This window comes from Tiliqua scincoides, chromosome 5 (genome assembly GCF_035046505.1).
Source record: "Tiliqua scincoides isolate rTilSci1 chromosome 5, rTilSci1.hap2, whole genome shotgun sequence".
Taxonomy (NCBI): domain Eukaryota; kingdom Metazoa; phylum Chordata; class Lepidosauria; order Squamata; family Scincidae; genus Tiliqua; species Tiliqua scincoides.
In genome coordinates, this window is record NC_089825.1 from 125627357 (window position 1) to 125646976 (window position 19620).

Below are 19620 nucleotides of genomic sequence, written 5' to 3' on the forward strand. Positions count from 1 at the left end.
CCAAGTTACTGAATTCCATGGGTGAAGGGTGCAAATCCAGAACCTGTGCTTGAATGTTCTCTTGTGTTTCATACAGCTGCCAGAACACATGTTCCACCAGGGCTGGCTGTTGTAAAGCAGTCGTAAGGCATGCTCCAGCAGCACATGCTGCCGGATCACCAGTGGGAAGGCCAGAATCTTCCCACATATGCCAGCGGATCTGCAGGGGCTGGCCAAAGGAGGTAAGGCAGGGGAGGGGGTAGAATGGGATGGGGGAGTGATGGGTGGAATAAGATAGTAACAAAGGTGGGGAGGAGGGTGGAACAGGCCTGAAGAGTGGCAGGATTGGCGGCAGTAGCGCATGCTGAATCCTGTCACCCTTCCCAGGCGTGGTCCACCTTTTCTGTGGCAATACAGACTTCTGCCAGTGATTAAGCTGATGCAGGTCTGAGTTGCCCCATTGTGGCTGCTGGGATTTATCCTGGGGCAAGGGGACAAATATCACCCTGAAGAGACATCCAGTACCCAAAACTCCACAGTCAGATGCAGTAGAAGCCACATTGGCACCACTGCATCACCATATGGGGAGTTGGATAGGATTGGGCCAAAAGTAAGCAGGCTCCAGGCTGTTCCATTTCAAAATACAGAGAGCATATATCAATGTTCGACACATGCACTTGTACACTTTGAGGCCCACCAAGCCAGGCTGTCCCCTAGCTTGTTCAACTAAGGAGGCCACAAAGCTTATAAAATTTGGGAGCTAATCAGTGTTGGATGGCCCTGACTTGAGGGCAGTTGAAGTGGCAGCATGGGCAGCAGGCACAACTGCTTCAAGGGCACTATCCACTAGGTTTGCACAAGCCCTATGGGAATGGCAGAGGAGCTGCATGATAGTGTAGTTGAGCCTTAATCAGGAAAACCTCTCAGGGATTTCCCCCCCCCCCCATGTTAGTTAATGGAGAACACAGCTGGCAAAGGGCAGCCACCAAAATGATTGTGGTGTTGGAGCCTTGTCCCTGAGTGAAAAGGCTAAGCACCTGGGCCTTTTTGGTTTAGAAAAAACAATGGGGGGCATGATTGAGATTTCTCAAATGATACATAGTGTGGAGAGGCACTTTTCTTCTAAATACTTAACATTTGGTTATTCATTGAGGCCAGCTGGCAGAAGGTTCTTGGTTACTCATTGAAGCCAGCTGGCAGAAGGTTCAAGATGGACAAAAGGAAGTGCTTCTTTACATCAGGGCCAGCTCAGGCAGGAAACTGGCAGGGGGTGTCCACCTCCATCACCCCCCTTGCTTCCACAGCTCCCTCTATACCTTGTATTGGACAACTGAGGAATGAAGGGTCTTTGACACTCGAGCCGCCTTCTCCCCTCCACATGCCTTGCTCCATCCCCTTGCAGTGCAGGGTGTGAAAGAAGCAGAGGCTGGCACATTTCCAGGTAAGGGGAGCAACATCTGGCCAGCTACATGAGGCCTCGCCAGGAGGCTTTGGGCTGGGCCAGCTTTACACAGCGCATAATTGACACCTGAGTTTTGCGGACTCAGGAGGTCCCAATGGCTACTGGCTAAGGTCTGTTCCAAACATGCAGCTGCATAAGGTGGCTGGATGCACCACTTGCAGATGGCAGGGGTGCCAAACCATGTCTGAACAGGCCCTTTTGTCAAAAACTGCAGATTGAAAGAGCGCAGCAGCTTTGGCAATGGGTAGGGGGAGAATTTTTTTTTCTCCAAGGTGCTAGTTTTTGATTTGCACGATATTTTCAGGAGAGAGCTGCACTTGGGAATGGCAGTCAGAAGTAGCGCAGTTTGTTTTATCACCTTGTTCAGCTGCAGGTGTGGAGCAGCTCTGACATCAGTTTAAAAAGATGACACACATGCACGGAAGAGATTCCTTCAGTGGTGCTGTGCCATCACATACTGCTTGTACCATTCCCCAAGGAATCCCATTTAGTGGGAGTGACAGAGCCAACACCTTCCTGGTCTGCTTGTGGTCTTCTGGTTAGCCACTGTGGGAAGCAGCTTATTGGACCAGAGTGACCTTTTAGCCTGGTCCACTGGGGTGGCTCTTGGGTTCTTGGAGAGAGATGGGATGTGCTGTTTGAATGTCTCAGTTTGGGTACCAACATGTCTGCTGCTGTCTGGCCAGCCTTGGTTTGCCTCTCCTCACTCCTGCCTTGTTTTGGAGTTTTGTCTGCTCTTCCTCTCAAGGCCTTGAAAAGTCCTGATCCTACAATACACACATGTCCCTGCTTCCCCTCCTTTCTGGACAGAATAGGGCTATATATAATCATCTGAGCCTTGGCTATACTCCAAGGTTAATGAAATGTTTATGCCGTCTGGGAATATGCCGGGTCCCAGCTGGGGAGTAGCCAAGGCAGCCTGGGAAAGAGAGAAGGTCAAGGGTGGTTTTTACTGAGGTGGACCAGTTCCTGAGTGCTCTTGATTGAATGAGAGCAAGATGTGGGCAAGGATACAAAAATGGACATGCTGGGATCTCTCTCTTTCACACACAGCCCCCCACCCCACCCCGGTGCTTAGGTGCTCTCCTGTTAGATTTGCATTGAAGGAGTAATCACAATTCTGCCTCCAAATACATAGTTGCACGTACCTGGATGGTGGTAAAGACAGTGTCAAGGCTCAAGCATTCCTGGAATCTCCCCCTTTCTGTTGAGTCTGTAGTTTCTTGGCAGCAGGAGTGACATACATACTGCAGATACACCAAAGCACACTCTGTTTTTGCATGTGTAGCCTGAGGGTGTAGCTAGTTCCACCAAATACATGACAGGACAAAGAGAGCGAGGCTTACAAAACAGATTTTGGATATTCTCCAATTGAGCCTGGTACATATCATAATAAACATAGTGGAGAACCATGGCGGATGAAATTTTGAAAGGTTTAGGGGCTGGACGACAGTTGAAATGCAGCACCTTTAGGGCAGAGGGATGGAAGCCAATGGTCTTGCTAATAATGCTCCTGCCTCCAGGAATTCTTACAGAGTAGTGTTTCTCAAACTGTGAGTTGGGACCCGCTAGGTGGGTTGCAAACCAAGTTCAGGTTAGTCCCCATACATTTCGATATTTTATTTTTAATATATTTGACTTGATACTACCATGGTTTGTGACTGCTTTTGGGGAAGTGCTACAGATCTGTACTTTTAACAGACTGACTATCATTGTTAAAATCATATACATAGTCATGGGGCTTACTCCTGAGTAAGTTTGGATAGGATTGCATCCTCAGATTGTCAAAAATTGTCCTGCTTGATGATGTCACTTCAGGCCATGACATCACTTCCAGATTAATGAAATCACTTGTGGTAGATCCTGACAGATTGTCATTCTAACAATTGTGTCCTGGTGCTAAAAGGTTTGAATGTATAATATAGAGAACAGGCCTTTGGAGAAACCAACCAGAGGGTTAAAGTTTACACCTGAACATGTGCTGCCCTCTGGTGGAAAACAGAATTAGTAGCATGCTTCCCACCCCAAAAGTCTATTGTAAAAAGAAACTGCTGTATATTAATATAATATAATATACAGTATTTATATACCGCCTTTCTTGGTCTTTATTCAAGACTTTATTCAAGGCGGTTTACATAGGCAGGCTTATTAAATCCACACAGGGATTTTTACAAATTGAAAGAAGTCAAGAACCACTACATTCAAGGTGTTACACTCCGATCTGGTTTAACATTCTGGCCTCCATCCTCCCACGCTCCGAGCAGATGGAACAGCTCAGCTGCAGCTTGCCAGCTGCTTCAAGGTCACACGGTGCCGGTGGCCTCGAACTGGCGACCTTGTGGATGTTAATCTTCAGGCAAATGGAGGCTCTACCCTCTAGACCAGACCTCCTGCCCCTGAAATTACTCTGCTGAAATTTTATATATCATATTAACTTTAAGATCCTGGAGATAAACTTTTTGAATTACACACAATTCGTTACCCATTTTGGGCTTAACCCATTTTTGCATGGCACATTTGGTCCCTGTTGCGTATATGCTATGTTGAAATGTATTAAGAGTTTCAGTCAGAGCTGGAACTGGAATTTGCATCCAAGGTGATTTTCAGACAAAAAGGTGGAGTGCTGAAGCAACACTTTCAAAGATGCATAGATCTTTATAAAAGGTTGATTCTTATTTATTATCACTCCATTTCTATCTCCCCTTCCCCAACTTCTCAAGGACCTGGGATGAATAAGCCGTAGGCTCAGAGGGTAGAAATACAATGAAAACAGAATACCCAATTTATAAATAAGATTTTGAAATTACTCTGCTCCTGTCAAATCCCAGCCCAAAGAGTGAATGTTAGAGCACAGCCAGCAGGTATTCAGACATCTGTATCTGCCTATCTGGATATGATACCTTAAATTATAACCACTGCCAAGACAAGCTTGGAAGGGAAAACTGGGCCAGTTTCAATAAGTAATGGAACATTTTAACTCTCCTGATTTTTAAAATTCTGAACTGCACCTCAACTGAATTTCACCGGTTTTGGCATCTGAAGGGTTTCGGCTTTAGTGAACAATGGGAAGCTATTTAGATACTCCAAATTCTGCCATCCCCACTTTCAGATGGTTGTTTCTGAAAGATTCTCTCTGAAGGTATTTCATTTTTGGGAGTCTTCCAGTACCAGATAATGTGAAAGACCAGAGATGGTGGTGAATGATCCAAAAAAGTGAGTGTACTTCCTTCTCAGAAATCCCCTACAATAAAAGAAACAGAGCTGGGAAGAAAGAGTCCTAATCACAGAATTCAGAACCCCGCTGAGAGGCTTCAAATTATGATAGACCCTACAGTCAAAGCTGTGAGTAAAAATTTGTATTTGGGAATATAACAACTGAATGTATAAGATGTTTCTGCATTGCACAGAAGGCCTGCAGGAAACTAAACTGGGCAGGAGGTCTGGTCTAGAGGGCAGAGCCTCCATCTGCCTGAAGATAACATCCACAAGGTCGCCAGTTCGAGGCCACCGGCACCGTGCGACCTTGGAGCAGCTGACAAGCTGAAGCCGAGCAATTCCATCTGCTCGGAGCGTGGGAGGATGGAGGCCAGAATGTGAAGCCAGATCGGAATGAAACACCTGAATGTAGTGGTTCTTGAAAGAAAGAACCTTCTTTGAAATTGTAAAAATCCCTATTTAATAAGGGATTTAATAAAACCTGCCTATGTAAACCGCCTTGAATAAAGTCTTGAATAAAGACCAAGAAAGGCGGTATATAAATACCTGTTGTTGTTGTTGTTGTTGTTGTGTGTTGTTAAACTCCATGTGCATTCAGCAAATGTGCCATATATTTAGATTTGTCATATTTATCACCCATTTCAGGGGAGGCAAGCATTGTAGACACCTTACATTTACTGTGCCAACAAATCTGAAAACCTAGAGAAAAACCTTTCAAGGTGCAGCGGATATATAGTGTCATAGGTACTGGATTATTGGGGGCAGCTTTTGCCCAAGGTCCCCGAGGGCTAGACCTGGACCATGGGAGGGCGTTTACTGCTTTCTTACGTCTGCTTACATGCTTCACATGATCAAGAATCTGATGCAGATCTCATTGATCTGCATCAGAAGCATGCAGATTAATGAGGGGAAGCACCATCATTTTGTAAATAGGTCATGCCAAACCTATTTGGCAAAGTGTAGCCTCCACTGCCTTGTGGCTACATCCAGTTGTGGAAAAGGCTTCAGGAGTCAACCTCGAGGCAAAATCAGGAGCCGGAGTCCCTCAGGCAGTTTGTGGCTGCACACAGTCACATTCTGGCAACTCCTGCGACGCCGCTGGAACCAACCGTATTGGTTTCTGCCTTTCCATTGGATCATTCCAGCGACGTGGAGAGGGGGGATTTGCTGCATGGGTAACAGCCTATCCTCCATACCTTCTTTACCCAGGCTTCGCGCACTGGAGAGGACACTCCAACTTCGCCATACGGCGTCGGCACAACACGGGAAGCAGCAGTTACCGGTTATAAGTCTTTGCTCGATTGGCGTAGGGCATGATGCCAGGGGCTGCTTCCGACGGTGGGAGAGATCATTGCATCTCATTGGGCAGCTACCGCCCGCCTTAAGCTGGGCAGTCCCCAGCCAGTAAGGTGTTGCCTCGCCACGGTCCGTTAACCTCACGGGGTGCGTGGGGTTTAGGGTGAAAACCGACAAGCGGATCGACAACTCTGCACCATGCAACAGAAAACAGAAAACTCCTGCCCTAAAGCTGGGCACCTGGAACGTAAGGACAATGACACCTGGCTTCTCTGATGACCTGCAAGCAATAGACGATGCACGCAAAACAGCTGTCATCGACATGGAGCTGAGCAGACTGCAGATGGACATCGTCGCCCTTCAAGAGACAAGGCTGCCAGATTCCGGATCTGTCAAGGAGAGAAATTTCTCATTTTTCTGGCAGGGAAAACCACCAAACGAAACCAGGGAACATGGTGTTGGCTTTGCGGTCAGAAATACCCTGCTGAAATCCATCATCCCACCTACTGTGGGAAGTGAAAGAATTTTGTCCCTGCAGCTCCAGTCATCAGCCGGACCTGTCACTCTCATCAGTGCTTATGCACCGACTCTGTCGTCTCCAGCAGAAGCCAAAGACAAATTTTATGATGACCTGGCCACCACTATCAAGAAGATCCCCGTAAAAGAGCTATTGTTCATCCTCGGCGACTTCAATGCTAGAGTTGGTGCTGATAACAGTTCGTGGCCCACTTGCTTAGGTCAGTTCGGCACTGGGAAGATGAACGAAAGTGGCCAACGCCTGCTAGAGTTTTGCTGTCATCACGGTCTCTGTGTCAGCAACACGTTCTTCAACACGAAGCCCCAACATAGAGTCTCTTGGAGACACCCAAGATCAAAGCACTGGCACCAGCTCGACCTGATTCTCACCAGACGCTCCAGCCTTCCCAGCATCAAGATCACACGCAGCTATCAGGGTGCTGCCTTTGACACCGACCACTCGCTGGTGTGCAGCAGAGTGAAACTGCAAACAAAGCGACTGTATCACACGAAAAGGGAAGGAAGACCTCGCATTGATACAAGCAAGACCCGGGATCAGAGAAAAGTGGAGGAATTTGCACGAGCGCTTGAGGAATCTCTTCCAGGCCCGGTTGATGCAAACGCATCCAACAGATGGGAACATTTCAAGAATGCCGTTTACAACAACGCCTTGTCCATATTTGGCAAGAAGACCAACAAGACGGCAGACTGGTTTGAAGCCCACTCTGAGGAGCTGACACCAGTCATTGAGGAAAAGAGGAGAGCTCAAGCAGCATACAAGGCCTGTCCCAGTGAGTGCAACCTGCAGGTCCTCCGAGGTGCTCGCAGCAAAGTCCAGCAGACTGCCAGGAGATGTGCTAACGACTACTGGCTCCAGCTCTGTTCTGAGATACAGATAGCAGCTGACACGGGCAACATCAAGGGGATGTATGATGGTATCAAGCAGGCCCTAGGTCCAACACAGAAGAAAATTGCCCCTCTGAAGTCTGCCGCAGGTGAGGTCATCCAGGATTGGGCGCAGCAGATGGAACGCTGGGTGCAGCACTACTCTGAGCTATATTCCAGAGAAAATGTAGTCACCGAAGAAGCGCTGAACAACATTGAGTGCCTGCCTGTGCTGGAGGAGCTTGACAGTGAACCAACCCTAGAAGAACTTCACGTGGCCCTGGACTCCCTTGCCTTTGGCAAGGCACCTGGAAAAGACAGCATCCCTGCTGAAGTCCTAAAGTGCTGCAAAGAGATCATCATCACTGAGCTGCATGAAATCCTTTGTCTCTGCTGGAGAGAAGGTGGAGTACCTCAAGACATGAGGGATACAAACATCATCACGCTGTACAAGAACAAAGGCGACAGGGGTGACTGCAACAACTACCGTGGCATCTCTCTCCTTAGCGTTGTAGGAAAGTTGTTTGCCCGAGTTGCACTAAAGAGGCTCCAGGTACTTGCAGAGAGCGTTTATCCAGAATCACAGTGTGGATTCCGAGCCAACAGGTCCACCACTGATATGGTATTCTCCCTTAGACAACTGCAGGAGAAATGCAGGGAACAGCGACAGCCACTCTTTATAGCCTTCATAGATCTCACGAAGGCTTTCGACCTGGTCAGCAGGGATGGCCTCTTCAAGATTCTCCCCAAGATTGGATGTCCACCCAGGCTCCTCAGCATCATCAGATCCTTCCACAAGGACATGAAGGGTACTGTTGTCTTTGATGGCTCCACATCAGACCCCTTTGACATCCGAAGCGGCGTGAAGCAGGGCTGTGTTCTTGCACCAACCTTGTTTGGGATCTTCTTCGCTGTCCTGCTGAAGCAGGCCTTTGGAACTACAACAGAAGGCATCTATCTCCGGACCAGATCAGATGGAAAGCTCTTCAACCTCTCCAGACTGAGAGCAAAGTCCAAAGTCCAGCTGAAATGTCTGCGTGACTTCCTCTTTGCCGACGATGCAGCTATCACTACCCACTCTGCCAAAGATCTCCAGCAGCTCATGGATCGTTTTAGCAAGGTCTGCCTAGATTTTGGACTGACAATCAGCCTGAAGAAAACACAGGTCATGGTTCAGGATGTGGACTCACCTCCCTGCATTACAATCTCTGCGCATGAACTGGAGGTTGTCCATGACTTTGTGTACCTTGGCTCAACGATCTCCGACACTCTTTCTCTCGATACCGAGCTAAACAAGTGCATCGGTAAAGCAGCTACCACGTTTTCCAGACTCACAAAGAGAGTCTGGTCCAACAAGAAGCTGACGGAACATACCAAGATCCAGGTCTACAGAGCTTTCGTCCTGAGTACACTTCTGTACTGCAGTGAGTCATGGACTCTTCGCTCACAACAGGAGAGGAAACTGAATGCTTTCCACATGCGCTGCCTCCGACGTATTCTCGGCATCACCTGGCAGGACAAAGTTCCAAACAACACAGTCCTGGAACGTGCTGGAATCCCTAGCATATATGCACTACTGAAACAGAGACGCCTGCGTTGGCTCGGTCATGTCGTGAGAATGGATGATGGCCGGATCCCAAAGGATCTCCTCTATGGAGAACTCGTGCAAGGAAAGCGCCCTACAGGTAGACCACAGCTGCGATACAAGGACATCTGCAAGAGGGATCTGAAGGCCTTAGGAGTGGACCTCAAGAAGTGAGAAACCCTGGCCTCTGAGCGGCCCGCTTGGAGGCAGGCTGTGCAACATGGCCTTTCCCAGTTTGAAGAGGCACTTGGCCAACAGTCTGAGGCAAAGAGGCAAAGAAGGAAGGCCCATAGCCAGGGAGACAGGCCAGGGACAGACTGCACTTGCTCCCAGTGTGGAAGGGATTGTCACTCCCGAATCGGCCTTTTCAGCCACACTAGACGCTGTTCCAGAACCACCTTTCAGAGCGCGATACCATAGTCTTTCGAGACTGAAGGTTGCCAACTAAACGTCTGCTTAATAGAATTTTGTCTACAACAGCAGGATTTGAGGGCACAATCCTAACCCACTTTCCAGCACCAACGTAAACATCCCCTTACTTTGAGGAGGCCTCCATGACTGCCACCCAACTGCAGGATGCCCCACACATCCCATTGGCACAGCTATGCCAGTGTTGGCAAGTCGGTTAGGATTTGGACCTAAATGAACCAGGCAGTAAGGGTAAAATAGATCCTTCTTAGTGTCAGAATGATGTACAAATAACTTTTTTCATGAAAACAAGTTAGGGTTGGTTCCAGGGCCATGGGGTCTCTACTGCAAAGCCCTCCACGAAGGCCCCCATAGTGCCCTCCACACACTGCAATGCAAATGCACACGATCCCTTGAGGAGATAGGGTGTGGTGTCAACAGTAGCCCCTTGCTCTGGCAGATCTGGGAAACATGGGGTTAAAACCAGGGCCTTAGACTGCAGTGAGTGTGCTGCACAGCTGCAACCACTTGGAGGCAACAAGGCCCTCAGGATTAAAGGCTACACCTAGAGGAAGGAAAAGGGTGTGCTGTAGAAAGAAAGAAGTTGGAGGGATAGAGCAGAAGGATGGAGTTTGGAGAAAAGAGGACTGCCCACTGTGGCAGTGCAATTCAAAGGACTACGGTGGGAGGCTCTGCCTCAGCTGCCTCCCCACCCACCATACATCCCTGGTCCAGACTGAGGAGCACATGTGCTGGAGCACCTCCCATGGTAATGGCGCTATTCGAAGGACTACGTGGGAGGCTCTGCCTCAGCTGCCTCCCCACCCCAATCTTCACAGGTGGCGCTGCTATTCTAAGGACTGTGGGGGAGGCTGTGCCTCACCTGCCTCCCCGCCTCCTTGGTCCAGAGTGAGGAGCACCTGGGTTGACTGTGCTTGAGCACCTCCCACTGTGGCGGTGCTATGCGAAGGACTACAGTGGGAGGCCCTGCCTCACCCACCTCCCCTCCCTGGTCCAGCCGGAGGCAGAACACGTGAGCCTCCCCTTCAGGAGCAGCAGCCGACCCGCCCCTCAGGAGGCGCGTCTCGCGCTCGCCTCAGCTGCGGTTCCGCCTCAGCAGATTCGCGCCGAGTCGCGCGCCCGCGCCGTCCTCCCCCTAAATGCGGCGGCGCCGCCGCGGCTCCTCCACGCTCCGGCCAGCGCCGCGGCCACGGGGCATTTATCTGAGGCGAGGCAGACACCCGCGTCCCGTGGCGAAAATGCAGCGGGGAGAAGGAGGCTGCGCGCGCCGTGGGAGCGGCCGCGGGTTCGCGGGCGCAGATTCGCTTGAGGGCTGCCGGGGGAGGGGTGGCCCCCCACCGCGCAGCACGCAGGCTCCGGCCGGCCTCCCGCCCCTGCGTGGCGAAAGCGGGGAAAGGCGCCTCGTTTCTCCCCGGCGAGCCGTGGCCGCGCAGGCGCCCCCCCCACCCCCGCCCCCGCCGAAAGTGCCGACAGCGGGCGGGCGCCAGAGCCGGCGCCATGGAGGACGGACGCAGGCCTCGCGAGAGTCGGCGCGAGAGTCTCGCGCGAGCGCCCTGGCCCCGCCCCCGGGTCCCTGTCGCGGCGGCAGCGGGTTGTCAGCGCTCGCCTTCCCTCGCTTTCCTTCCCCGTCGCGGGCCGTGAGGAGAGGCCGCAGGGAGGCGCGGCGGGGCACGGCGCGCGCGCACGGGGGACGGCGCGAGGCCGGACCGGGCCGGGGGAGGACGCGGGCCGCGCGTGCTCCTGAGGGGGGAGGAGGCGCGGGCAGGAGCAGGTGACGCGGGGGGCGAGCGGGGCGCTGTGGGGGGCGGGGCCGGCACCTGGTGGGGAGGGGAGCGCTGTTGGGGGCAGGGCAGACGCCTGGCTGAGGGAGGGGTGCCCTGCGGGGGCTCTGAGGAGGGGTGGGGCGAGGGGGCGGTGACAGCGGGTGGGGGCAGCGGAGGCCCCCGTGCGTGTCTGTTTGTCTCCCGGGGCAGGGGAGCCGGTCCCTTCCCCCTGCAGAAGGAGCCTGGGGGCTGTGAGAGGATTGGCGGGGGGCAGCGCTCTGGGGATGCTCCGGGGCAGCAGGGAGGGGGCATGGCGAAGGAAGGCCTCTGGGGCCACTTGGGGAGCCTGCTGGCTGAAAGACCCCTGAGAAACACAGCCTCCAGTCCAGGGTGCGGTGGGGAAAGAGCACCTGGCAGGATGAGCAAATGAGTTGGTTGTAGAAGTGGGGTTGAGAGCCCCATCCTATGCATGTCTACTTAGAAGTAAGCCCCACTGTAGTGACTGGGGCTTACTCCCAGGAAAGTGTGCATAGGAGGCAGCCTCAGAGCCCACCCCTATGCATGTCTACTCAGAAGTAAGCCCCACTGTAGTGAATGGGGCTTACTTCCAGGAAAGTATGGAAGATTGTAACCTCAGTGAACTCAATGAAAGGGAATAGAAGGTGCTGTGAATGTGCTGGGGGGGGGTAGTGGTGTGAGAGAGACCCCACAAGCATGGGAAACAATAATTGGGGTAAGCTGTAGAGATGCAGAAGTTTTGACATGTATAGTGTTGCCAGGGCAATAAGGCCCTTTAGGGGTGGGGTGGAATCTGGAAATATAACAAGTGCTGTAGATGGGACACAGAAGCCACACAAGTTCAAAGTGAAGCAGGGCTAAGAATTCTGGGGAGGAAAGGCCTTTCGAGAAGGGTAGGAATTTAGATGGGGAGGGGGCAGAATTCTTAGTGGGCAGGAAATCTACTGAGAGTGGAAGTTGCCACCAGGAGGGAGGAAGAAAGAAGTTTTCTTAGAGTTGAGATTTAATTGTCAGGATTTGACCCCTGAGAGTACAACTGGATAAGGAGTTTTTGTGATTCTTCAGCAGCATTCTATCTTACAACTGGAGGCAACTGAGTTCAGTTTATTTAGTCATCAGATAATATTGTATATCTGTGCCATCAAGTCTTAGGGTGATAAATTGTTGCATAAACTCAGTTAACATATAAACTTTGGACAAAGTCAGTAACTTTTTATATGTAAGGAGAACGGTCTGCAGGGGGCTAGCCTTGGGTCTTGACTCCCAGGATCCCCTGTTCTAATAGCAGGCCTCCTTTCAGAGCTTAGCATGTAGCCCCACAAATTCTTGCAGCCCTACTGCAATGTTGTATCCTAATAATGTATTACCATTCAAATATGGATTCATCAATATTCAGTTTAATTTGCATGAAAATGATGCATGACCTTTACAATATATATTTTTCTCCTAACTGCTTGCTTTTTTAATTTTCACTTTCTTTGCTCTTTTTTAGTTTCTCAAATATCGTGTTTCACATTATGGACTGAATTAACCCCAACCAGATTATATTGAGAAGAAAGATAAAAAGAAGAGTGCTGTGTCTGTACATTGCATTTTGCCAGTAGGTTGAGTACAGAAGACATAATCCATAATAGGTACAATTTTATTCCCTCCTTTTGCTTTCTTACAATGCCTTTGTGTTGCCACTGGTACTGAGATTTTGATGCTTGGCCTTATGAAGCTAGCAGCTGTATAGGGGGGCAAATGTAGTGCTTAAAATCATTAGACTTTCCAGACTTGCATTGCTACTTAGGAGTACTTGGCTCAAGTAATTTGTATTCAGTGGAGTCTTAGAAATCAGAGAAGGAAGAGTGTGTCTAAAGTTACATATTCCAAGCATTTGAAGGGTATGAGAACAAGAGGGAGGAGAAAATAATCACATGGATGATAGGCCAAGATGGAATGAGTTAAAATTATACTAAGAACAGATTTTAAATCTTTCTACAAATCGGAACAGTTGAACCTTGGAAAGCCTTGCCTTGCAGTCAGGTCTCTCTAGGTTGTTTCAGAAAGTGTATTAGACTGGATGTTGTTACTCCTGTATTTCTTTGAATGTATTCTATACAAAACAAGAAATTTTATATAGATCAATCATTTTTATTTCTTGGAATCAGTGCAATTTGATACTGGTTTATTTCTCCTTAAAATTACCAAACCCAAGAACAAACCCTTATATATAGTACTGACTCAAAATTAAAATTGTGCATCATAAAATGCTGAATTCAGAAAGTATGCAAATATAGCAGATATGCATTATTCAGTTTATTTTGGATAATTCTACAGTTTTTTCTGTTTTGTATAGTTTCCTTTAGATTTGCTAATCTTGACAAAGAATAAACTCTCTCACATTATTATTAAAAATCTTATTCTGACAACTCCTTGGTTTCTGAGATTATGAATTTTACTCATGATTTCAAACATTTCTGCATCAACCACAAGGACTAGAAACTTGCTTTAAAAAGAGAGAGAGAGAGAAATGAGATTCCTAAGAGAAGGAATTCTACACTCATTACCATTTTTTGTCAGTTTTCTGCACTCCTGCAGAAGTATGCCATGCACATAGTCCTGCAAGAAAATTCTGTGGTTGTGGAATCTCAGATCTAGGAAGAACTAACTGAGCAGACTCAACATAATTCACAGTGCTTTAAAACTGGCCATTGTAAGGAAAGGGCCTACACTGACAGGACATTCGAATATGTTCCTATACGGCACTGAGCCTTGTCCAATACAGTAAGTAGCACTGGGAGTGTAAAATGGATTCTGAAGGAGATTTATACCAGTTTGGGAAAGCATTTTGCTATTTCCCCTTCACGTAGCTTAATATTAAACTCTTATACCTGTTTCAGGGAGTGAAGGAGCAGCTGTTCCAAGTGTGATCTTTTCAGTCTTGGAGTTTGTTCAGAGCAGGCTCTCTTGTGATAAAATCATTTTGTTAGGAGTAATTAACTCATTATATGCTTCTGTGTGTTTCCATTTCCATCCTTCTAGTGTAAATGAGTCAGAATGCATCAGGAAGGTGGGGGTGACTTCCAGTGGAGAAACTACAAACTCATTGTTGATCCTGTGCTCAAGCGGGCCCCACACAAGATCTACCGCTATGATGGGGTTCATTTCAGCACCAATGTAAGTGGACAGAACTGGATTGTTATTTAGATAGAGGTGGGGAGAAGAGAGAATTGGTTGTTTCCTACTGAAGTGGGTTGAGTGGTCCCCCTCATCTTTCCAACTGTAGTGTTTGTGGATCTTTTGCATGATCTTTTTCATATGTTTTGTCCAGGGTCTCAACTTTTGTTCTTTGGGTGTACTTTAGCTTTGAGAACAGTTGGGCTCTCTGTCCAGTTCTGAGAGTGCAGGCCACAGTGATTGGATGAGCCAGCCATGTCCCTCATTGCTTAAGAACATAAGAGCAGCCCCACTGGATCAGGCCATAGGCCCATCTAGTCCAGCTTCCTGTATCTCACAGCGGCCCACCAAATGCCCCAGGGAGCGCACCAGATAACAAGAGACCTCATTCTGGTGCCCTCCCTTGCATCTGGCATTCTGACATAGCCCATTTCTCAAATCAGGAGGTTGCACATACACATCATGGCTTGTAACCCGTAATGGATTTTTCCTCCAGAAACTTGTCCAATCCCCTTTTAAAGGCATCTAGGCCAGATGCCGTCACCACATCCTGTGGCAAGGAGTTCCACAGACCAACCACACACTGAGTAAAGAAATATTTTATTTTGTCTGTCCTAACTGTCCCAACACTCAATTTTAGTGGCTTTCCTCTGGTTATGGTGTTATGTGAGAGTGTAAAGAGTATCTCTCTATCCACTCTATCCTTCCCGTACATAATTACTTATGCTTCCCATAATTGCTTCCTATGCTTATTGCTCTTGCTTATTCCCATGCATAATTGCTTCCCATGCTTATTGCTCATGATGGCTATCAGCACCTAATTTCGAACTGTTTTTTGTCCGTTTTTATCAAGGACCACCTTTGATATTTAAACCTTGAACTCTGAAAGCTTTGCTCAGTTCTAAGCAAGACTAGGGCTTTAAAATTTTAGTTCTGGCTTCCTGAAGAAAGAAATATGTGTATACGTTGGCAATTATTGGGAACAGCAGAGTTGTACAGGGAGAAGGAGGCATGTGCCCTGTGAGACATCTGTGATGAATTGGGGCTTCGTGAGGAACCCCTTTAGGCTGCATGAAGGAACTGATTAGGGGATGCTATGGTTGAGGGAGGCCAGAGCACACATAGGTTCATGAATTCCCTAGATTTCTGTATCTTCTTTCTTCAGGCTGTTTAGCCAATCACCTCTCTTACTTTTGGTGTATACCAAAGGGAGCTAAGCATGTGAATGTCCCATTGGAATAATTAGGACTTGAGCAATTAAGATCCTTTTGGTTCAGTGGTTCTTAACTTTCTCTGGATTGCACCTGTTCAACAGAGGTTGAATATAGTTGTAGAAGATGAAAGAATGTTTGTGGTTGTTTTATTGCTTTTTTATTAACTACAAAAACTGGTTTATTAACAAACCAATGGATATTTGGTTATGGCCTCAGTCAGATGTTGCTAACGTAACACTGACATTCATTCTAGTTCTTAATTTTACAATTGGGATTAAATTCTCCAAAGAGATTTGGTTCAGTTTTGAAATCTTCTCAGAAATGAAGAAAGGCCTTACAGCAGTGGCACAGTTTGAAGATTATAGTGTCCAACTTCTTGGTTTGCCTGGCCATGCTTGAAAATTTCTTCCTTTAAATGTTAACCTGCTTGTCAAGCTACCTTTGCTCCATTGCTCATTGGTTACAAAATTATTGCTAATCCTTGACCGGAATGGTTTTCTTCAGCTCTTCAAGACAGATCCCCCTTCAGATTTCTTAGAAACAAGTTCCACTGAAATCAATCTACTTATTCCCACATAATATATTTAGAATCGGGGTGTTAAAGCAGTAGCATTATACCCATTTCAAAGACACAGAACTGAGGCTGGAAAGAATTTTGAAATAACTGATCCTAACAATCATTTTCCTCCCTCTAATCTGGAATACATCTCTTTCAAATTCCTTTTGCTATTTTCAAATAAATATCTGAGTAAATCAATTTCAAATTTTCCTTTTCTATTTTTAAATATTTGCTAAAATACTAAGCCTGCTCATAAGCACACGTATCAGAAGTAAATCCCATTCACCTTTGAGTAGTCATGTTTACAATTATACATGTTTCTTTTGTATAAAGAAAATACTTACTTCATCTTGTTTGCATGCATCTTCATTTTTTAAAAGAAAGTATTATTTTAGGTCTAAGCCTTCTAAATAAAGCAGGATATAAATCTTGATCAATGCACTTGGTTTTTCTTCACCCTTCCTTTCCTAAATTCTTGATGCTAGTTACAATTTTGACACCACATCCCATGAAATTAAATGTGCACAAAATCCAAAATGTTTCCTGTTTCGGCACTGAGAGGAATGAGTTTTATTTCATTGGCTCCTCTCTCTTTGAAATATATAATCTCTGCAGCCAAAAGAGGAGCTATGTCTCCCTCTGTTTACAATCCCTTTTCTTCTTTCATGGCTTGGCAGCTTTTGACATGCTTAGTTTCACTTTTATGCAGCATGCAAAGCAACTTTCCTTCTAGATATTTCTTTGTTTGGATATTCCCCCAAGCAACCAAAGTGGTGTTGACAAAAGGCAGTTTCAAAGCTGTGAATAGCAGGCGGGGGGGTGGGGGAGGTCACAAAGAAAATTGCCTTCTGCTAAGTCGGACCATTGGTTCATCTATCTCAGTGTTGATTTCTCTGTGGCAGTGACTCTTCAGGATTTCAGGATGGGGTCTCTCCCAGCATCATCAGCATAAATTGTTTGTGGAACTCATCCCCTGAACTAAGACCCCATCCCCAAGAAAAGATGCTGTGGTTGACAATATAAGTGAATAGTTGGAAGTTTGGATTTTTCTTGTCAAAAAGGTGGTAATGTCAGGTTTGACCGTAAAAACCCAGTCAGTAAAGAGATTAGTCACTGTTAAAGTTTGTAGGCCTATTGTTGCCCAGAGCTTTTCCTGTCTTACATCTTACTAAACCATTTTTTTGAATATTGGAAGACTGTTTCAGCTATCTTTGAATAACTTACTTCCAAATAAGTAGTTTATTTGGGGCATAATTGGGACTTGCTTGGAAATGAAGAAGACTGCAATGGCCACAGTCCCTAAGTTCTTTTAGTTATTTATTTACTCAGATTATAGATTGATTTTCCAAGAGATTGAAGCAATTTCCAAAAATTGTTGAAAATAGGAATCACAAGTACATATTTTAAACTATAAAAAAGGGCTGAAACACCAGCATTAAAACATAGCAATACTGAGTTGGGAAGATGTTGCTGAATAATAATGCTTTTAACATCTTCCTAAATACGACAGTGTGGGAACTATTAGAGTCTTTCTGGGAAGTGGATTTTACAGCAGTGGGCCACTGCCAAGAAGACCCTGTCTCTTGTCCTCAGTGTGCCCCTGTCAGTAATTGTTTGACAGTGTTCTAGACCAGGGGTGTCCAAAGTTTTTGGCAGGAGGGCCACATCATCTCTCTGACACTGTGTGGGGGCCAGGGAAAAAATAATTAATTTACATTTAAAATTTGAATAAATTTACATAAGTTTACATAAAATGAATATATTAAAGATGAAGAACGAATGAAGGTCTTGCAATTGCTTAAGGCCTATAAAAAACCTTGCACAAAGCAAGGCTGGTCTTTCCTTTGCTGCCGCTGCTACATCACAGACGAAACAACAAGCAGTGGAGGGAGCCCTCATCCCACAGCTCACGTGAGAGGTCAAACAGTTGCCCTCATGCTGAGAGCAGTTGCTCCAGGCCAGTGTGGGCTCCAACAAATCTCCAGAGGGCCAGAGGCTCATTGGAGACCAGGGGCTCCCTGAGGGCCGCATTGAGAGGCCTCAAGGGCCGCAAGTGGCCCCAGGGCCGGGGTTTGGGCACCCCTGTTCTAGACCCTGCCAAGAAAAGGCTGTTTGTCCATTCAAAGGGTCAGCATTTTCTCCTCATAGCACCTCCATCTTATTTGGATTCAACTTCTGTTGGTTTGCCCTAATCCATCCCAGATGTACCTTTAGGCATCAGTTCAGGGTTATAGGATACTTCAGTGTGGACCTCCAGATGTCTTTGGCCTGTGATTTCATTTAGGTGTTGAAGACTGTGACAGACATATTTGGGCCTATTACTGTTTTTATAGTACTTCTAATATGCAAATGCACTTTACAGTATGCCTTCACTTTCATAAGTACTTTGATAGTAAGTCACTATAGTTCCTGTTACGTAGATGTGGAACTGAGACTGATTCACCCAAGATGTTGTAGTGAATCTGTGGCACAGGTGAAACTTTAGTTAACCCAGATTCAAGACCTGTTCTCTGTCTGTTGTTTCACAGTGGCTTTCATAGCCTTCCTTAAGACAAGAGGAGCCTCGAGAATAGCATATTGTCTCCTGTACATTATTTTTTAAGTTGTGTTTTTTCTAAATATGCCTTTATTTTTCCACATTTTGATTTTTTTGTATTACATTTTCCATCCAGCCATTCTCAGAAGCTTCAGCTGATGTTTTCACCCTTTCTCCCTCAACGAGCTCTGTTTAATCCAAAATTAAGGAGTGTTTGAATTGGTTATTTAGTTTGGGCATGATACTTCCAGGTGGACAGTTCAATCTTTTAGAGAGGTACTTGTATTAGTCTGATACTGCAAATATGATAATCTTGTAGTTTCTTAAATACTAACTTATTTATTTCAGCACAAGCTTTTATGAGCTGTGGTCCACTTTCTCAGACACATGAAGTGAAAGAGATTCATACTGTGTGAACTGTATTTTTGTTCACTTGAATTTCCCTCTACCTCCACTTTCCTTGAGAACCCAGAAGTTCTTAATCTAGACTTTGCATGTGCTAAGTTTCTTGGGGGCTGAACCAAGGAGTACTGACTTCTAGCATTTTGGGTTTCCAAAAACGTTTTGATTTGTCATTGTTACCTAACACAATCACTCTTGTTTTTAAGGACTCGGGCCATGCTCCTGTGGGTGATGTACGGGATCCCAGGCGCAGGATATGGTCCAAAAACAGGGACATTTCCCTCCCTGTTCCAAAGTTTAAGGTAGGCTATGTTCACCTGATTATGCATCCTTCTCCAGTTCTCTTTAAGGTTTCTAGTCGCCCCGTTCATTAGTACATGTCTGTACTACAACTGCCTCATTTAGAAGCCCGCTAAATGTCCAGGAGGGCTCAGATGTGTACAAGTATTCTTGTTTATGGGCACAATCCTAGCCAGGTCTACACAGAAGTAAGAACTATTGTGTTCAGTGGGACTTACTCACAGGAAAGTGAGATTAGAATTTCAGCCTATGCTAAATAAATTGACTGGATCCCCTGGAATTTTGTTGCATTTCCAGA

The 19620-nt window shown here is 46.8% G+C and overlaps 1 protein-coding gene across 1 annotated transcript in view; it reads left to right on the forward strand.

Annotated features, from left to right (window-relative positions):
- Positions 1-11057: 11057 nt before the first annotated feature.
- Positions 11058-19620, forward strand: part of SETD1A (SET domain containing 1A, histone lysine methyltransferase) — a 38787-nt gene continuing 30224 nt past the window's right edge. The window contains exons 1-4 of the mRNA XM_066631088.1: positions 11058-11139; positions 12642-12783; positions 14177-14311; positions 19229-19324. Of these exons, the coding sequence (XP_066487185.1) occupies positions 14192-14311; positions 19229-19324 (216 nt within the window). The 5' untranslated portion in view covers positions 11058-11139; positions 12642-12783; positions 14177-14191. The remainder of the gene's footprint in view (positions 11140-12641; positions 12784-14176; positions 14312-19228; positions 19325-19620) is intronic.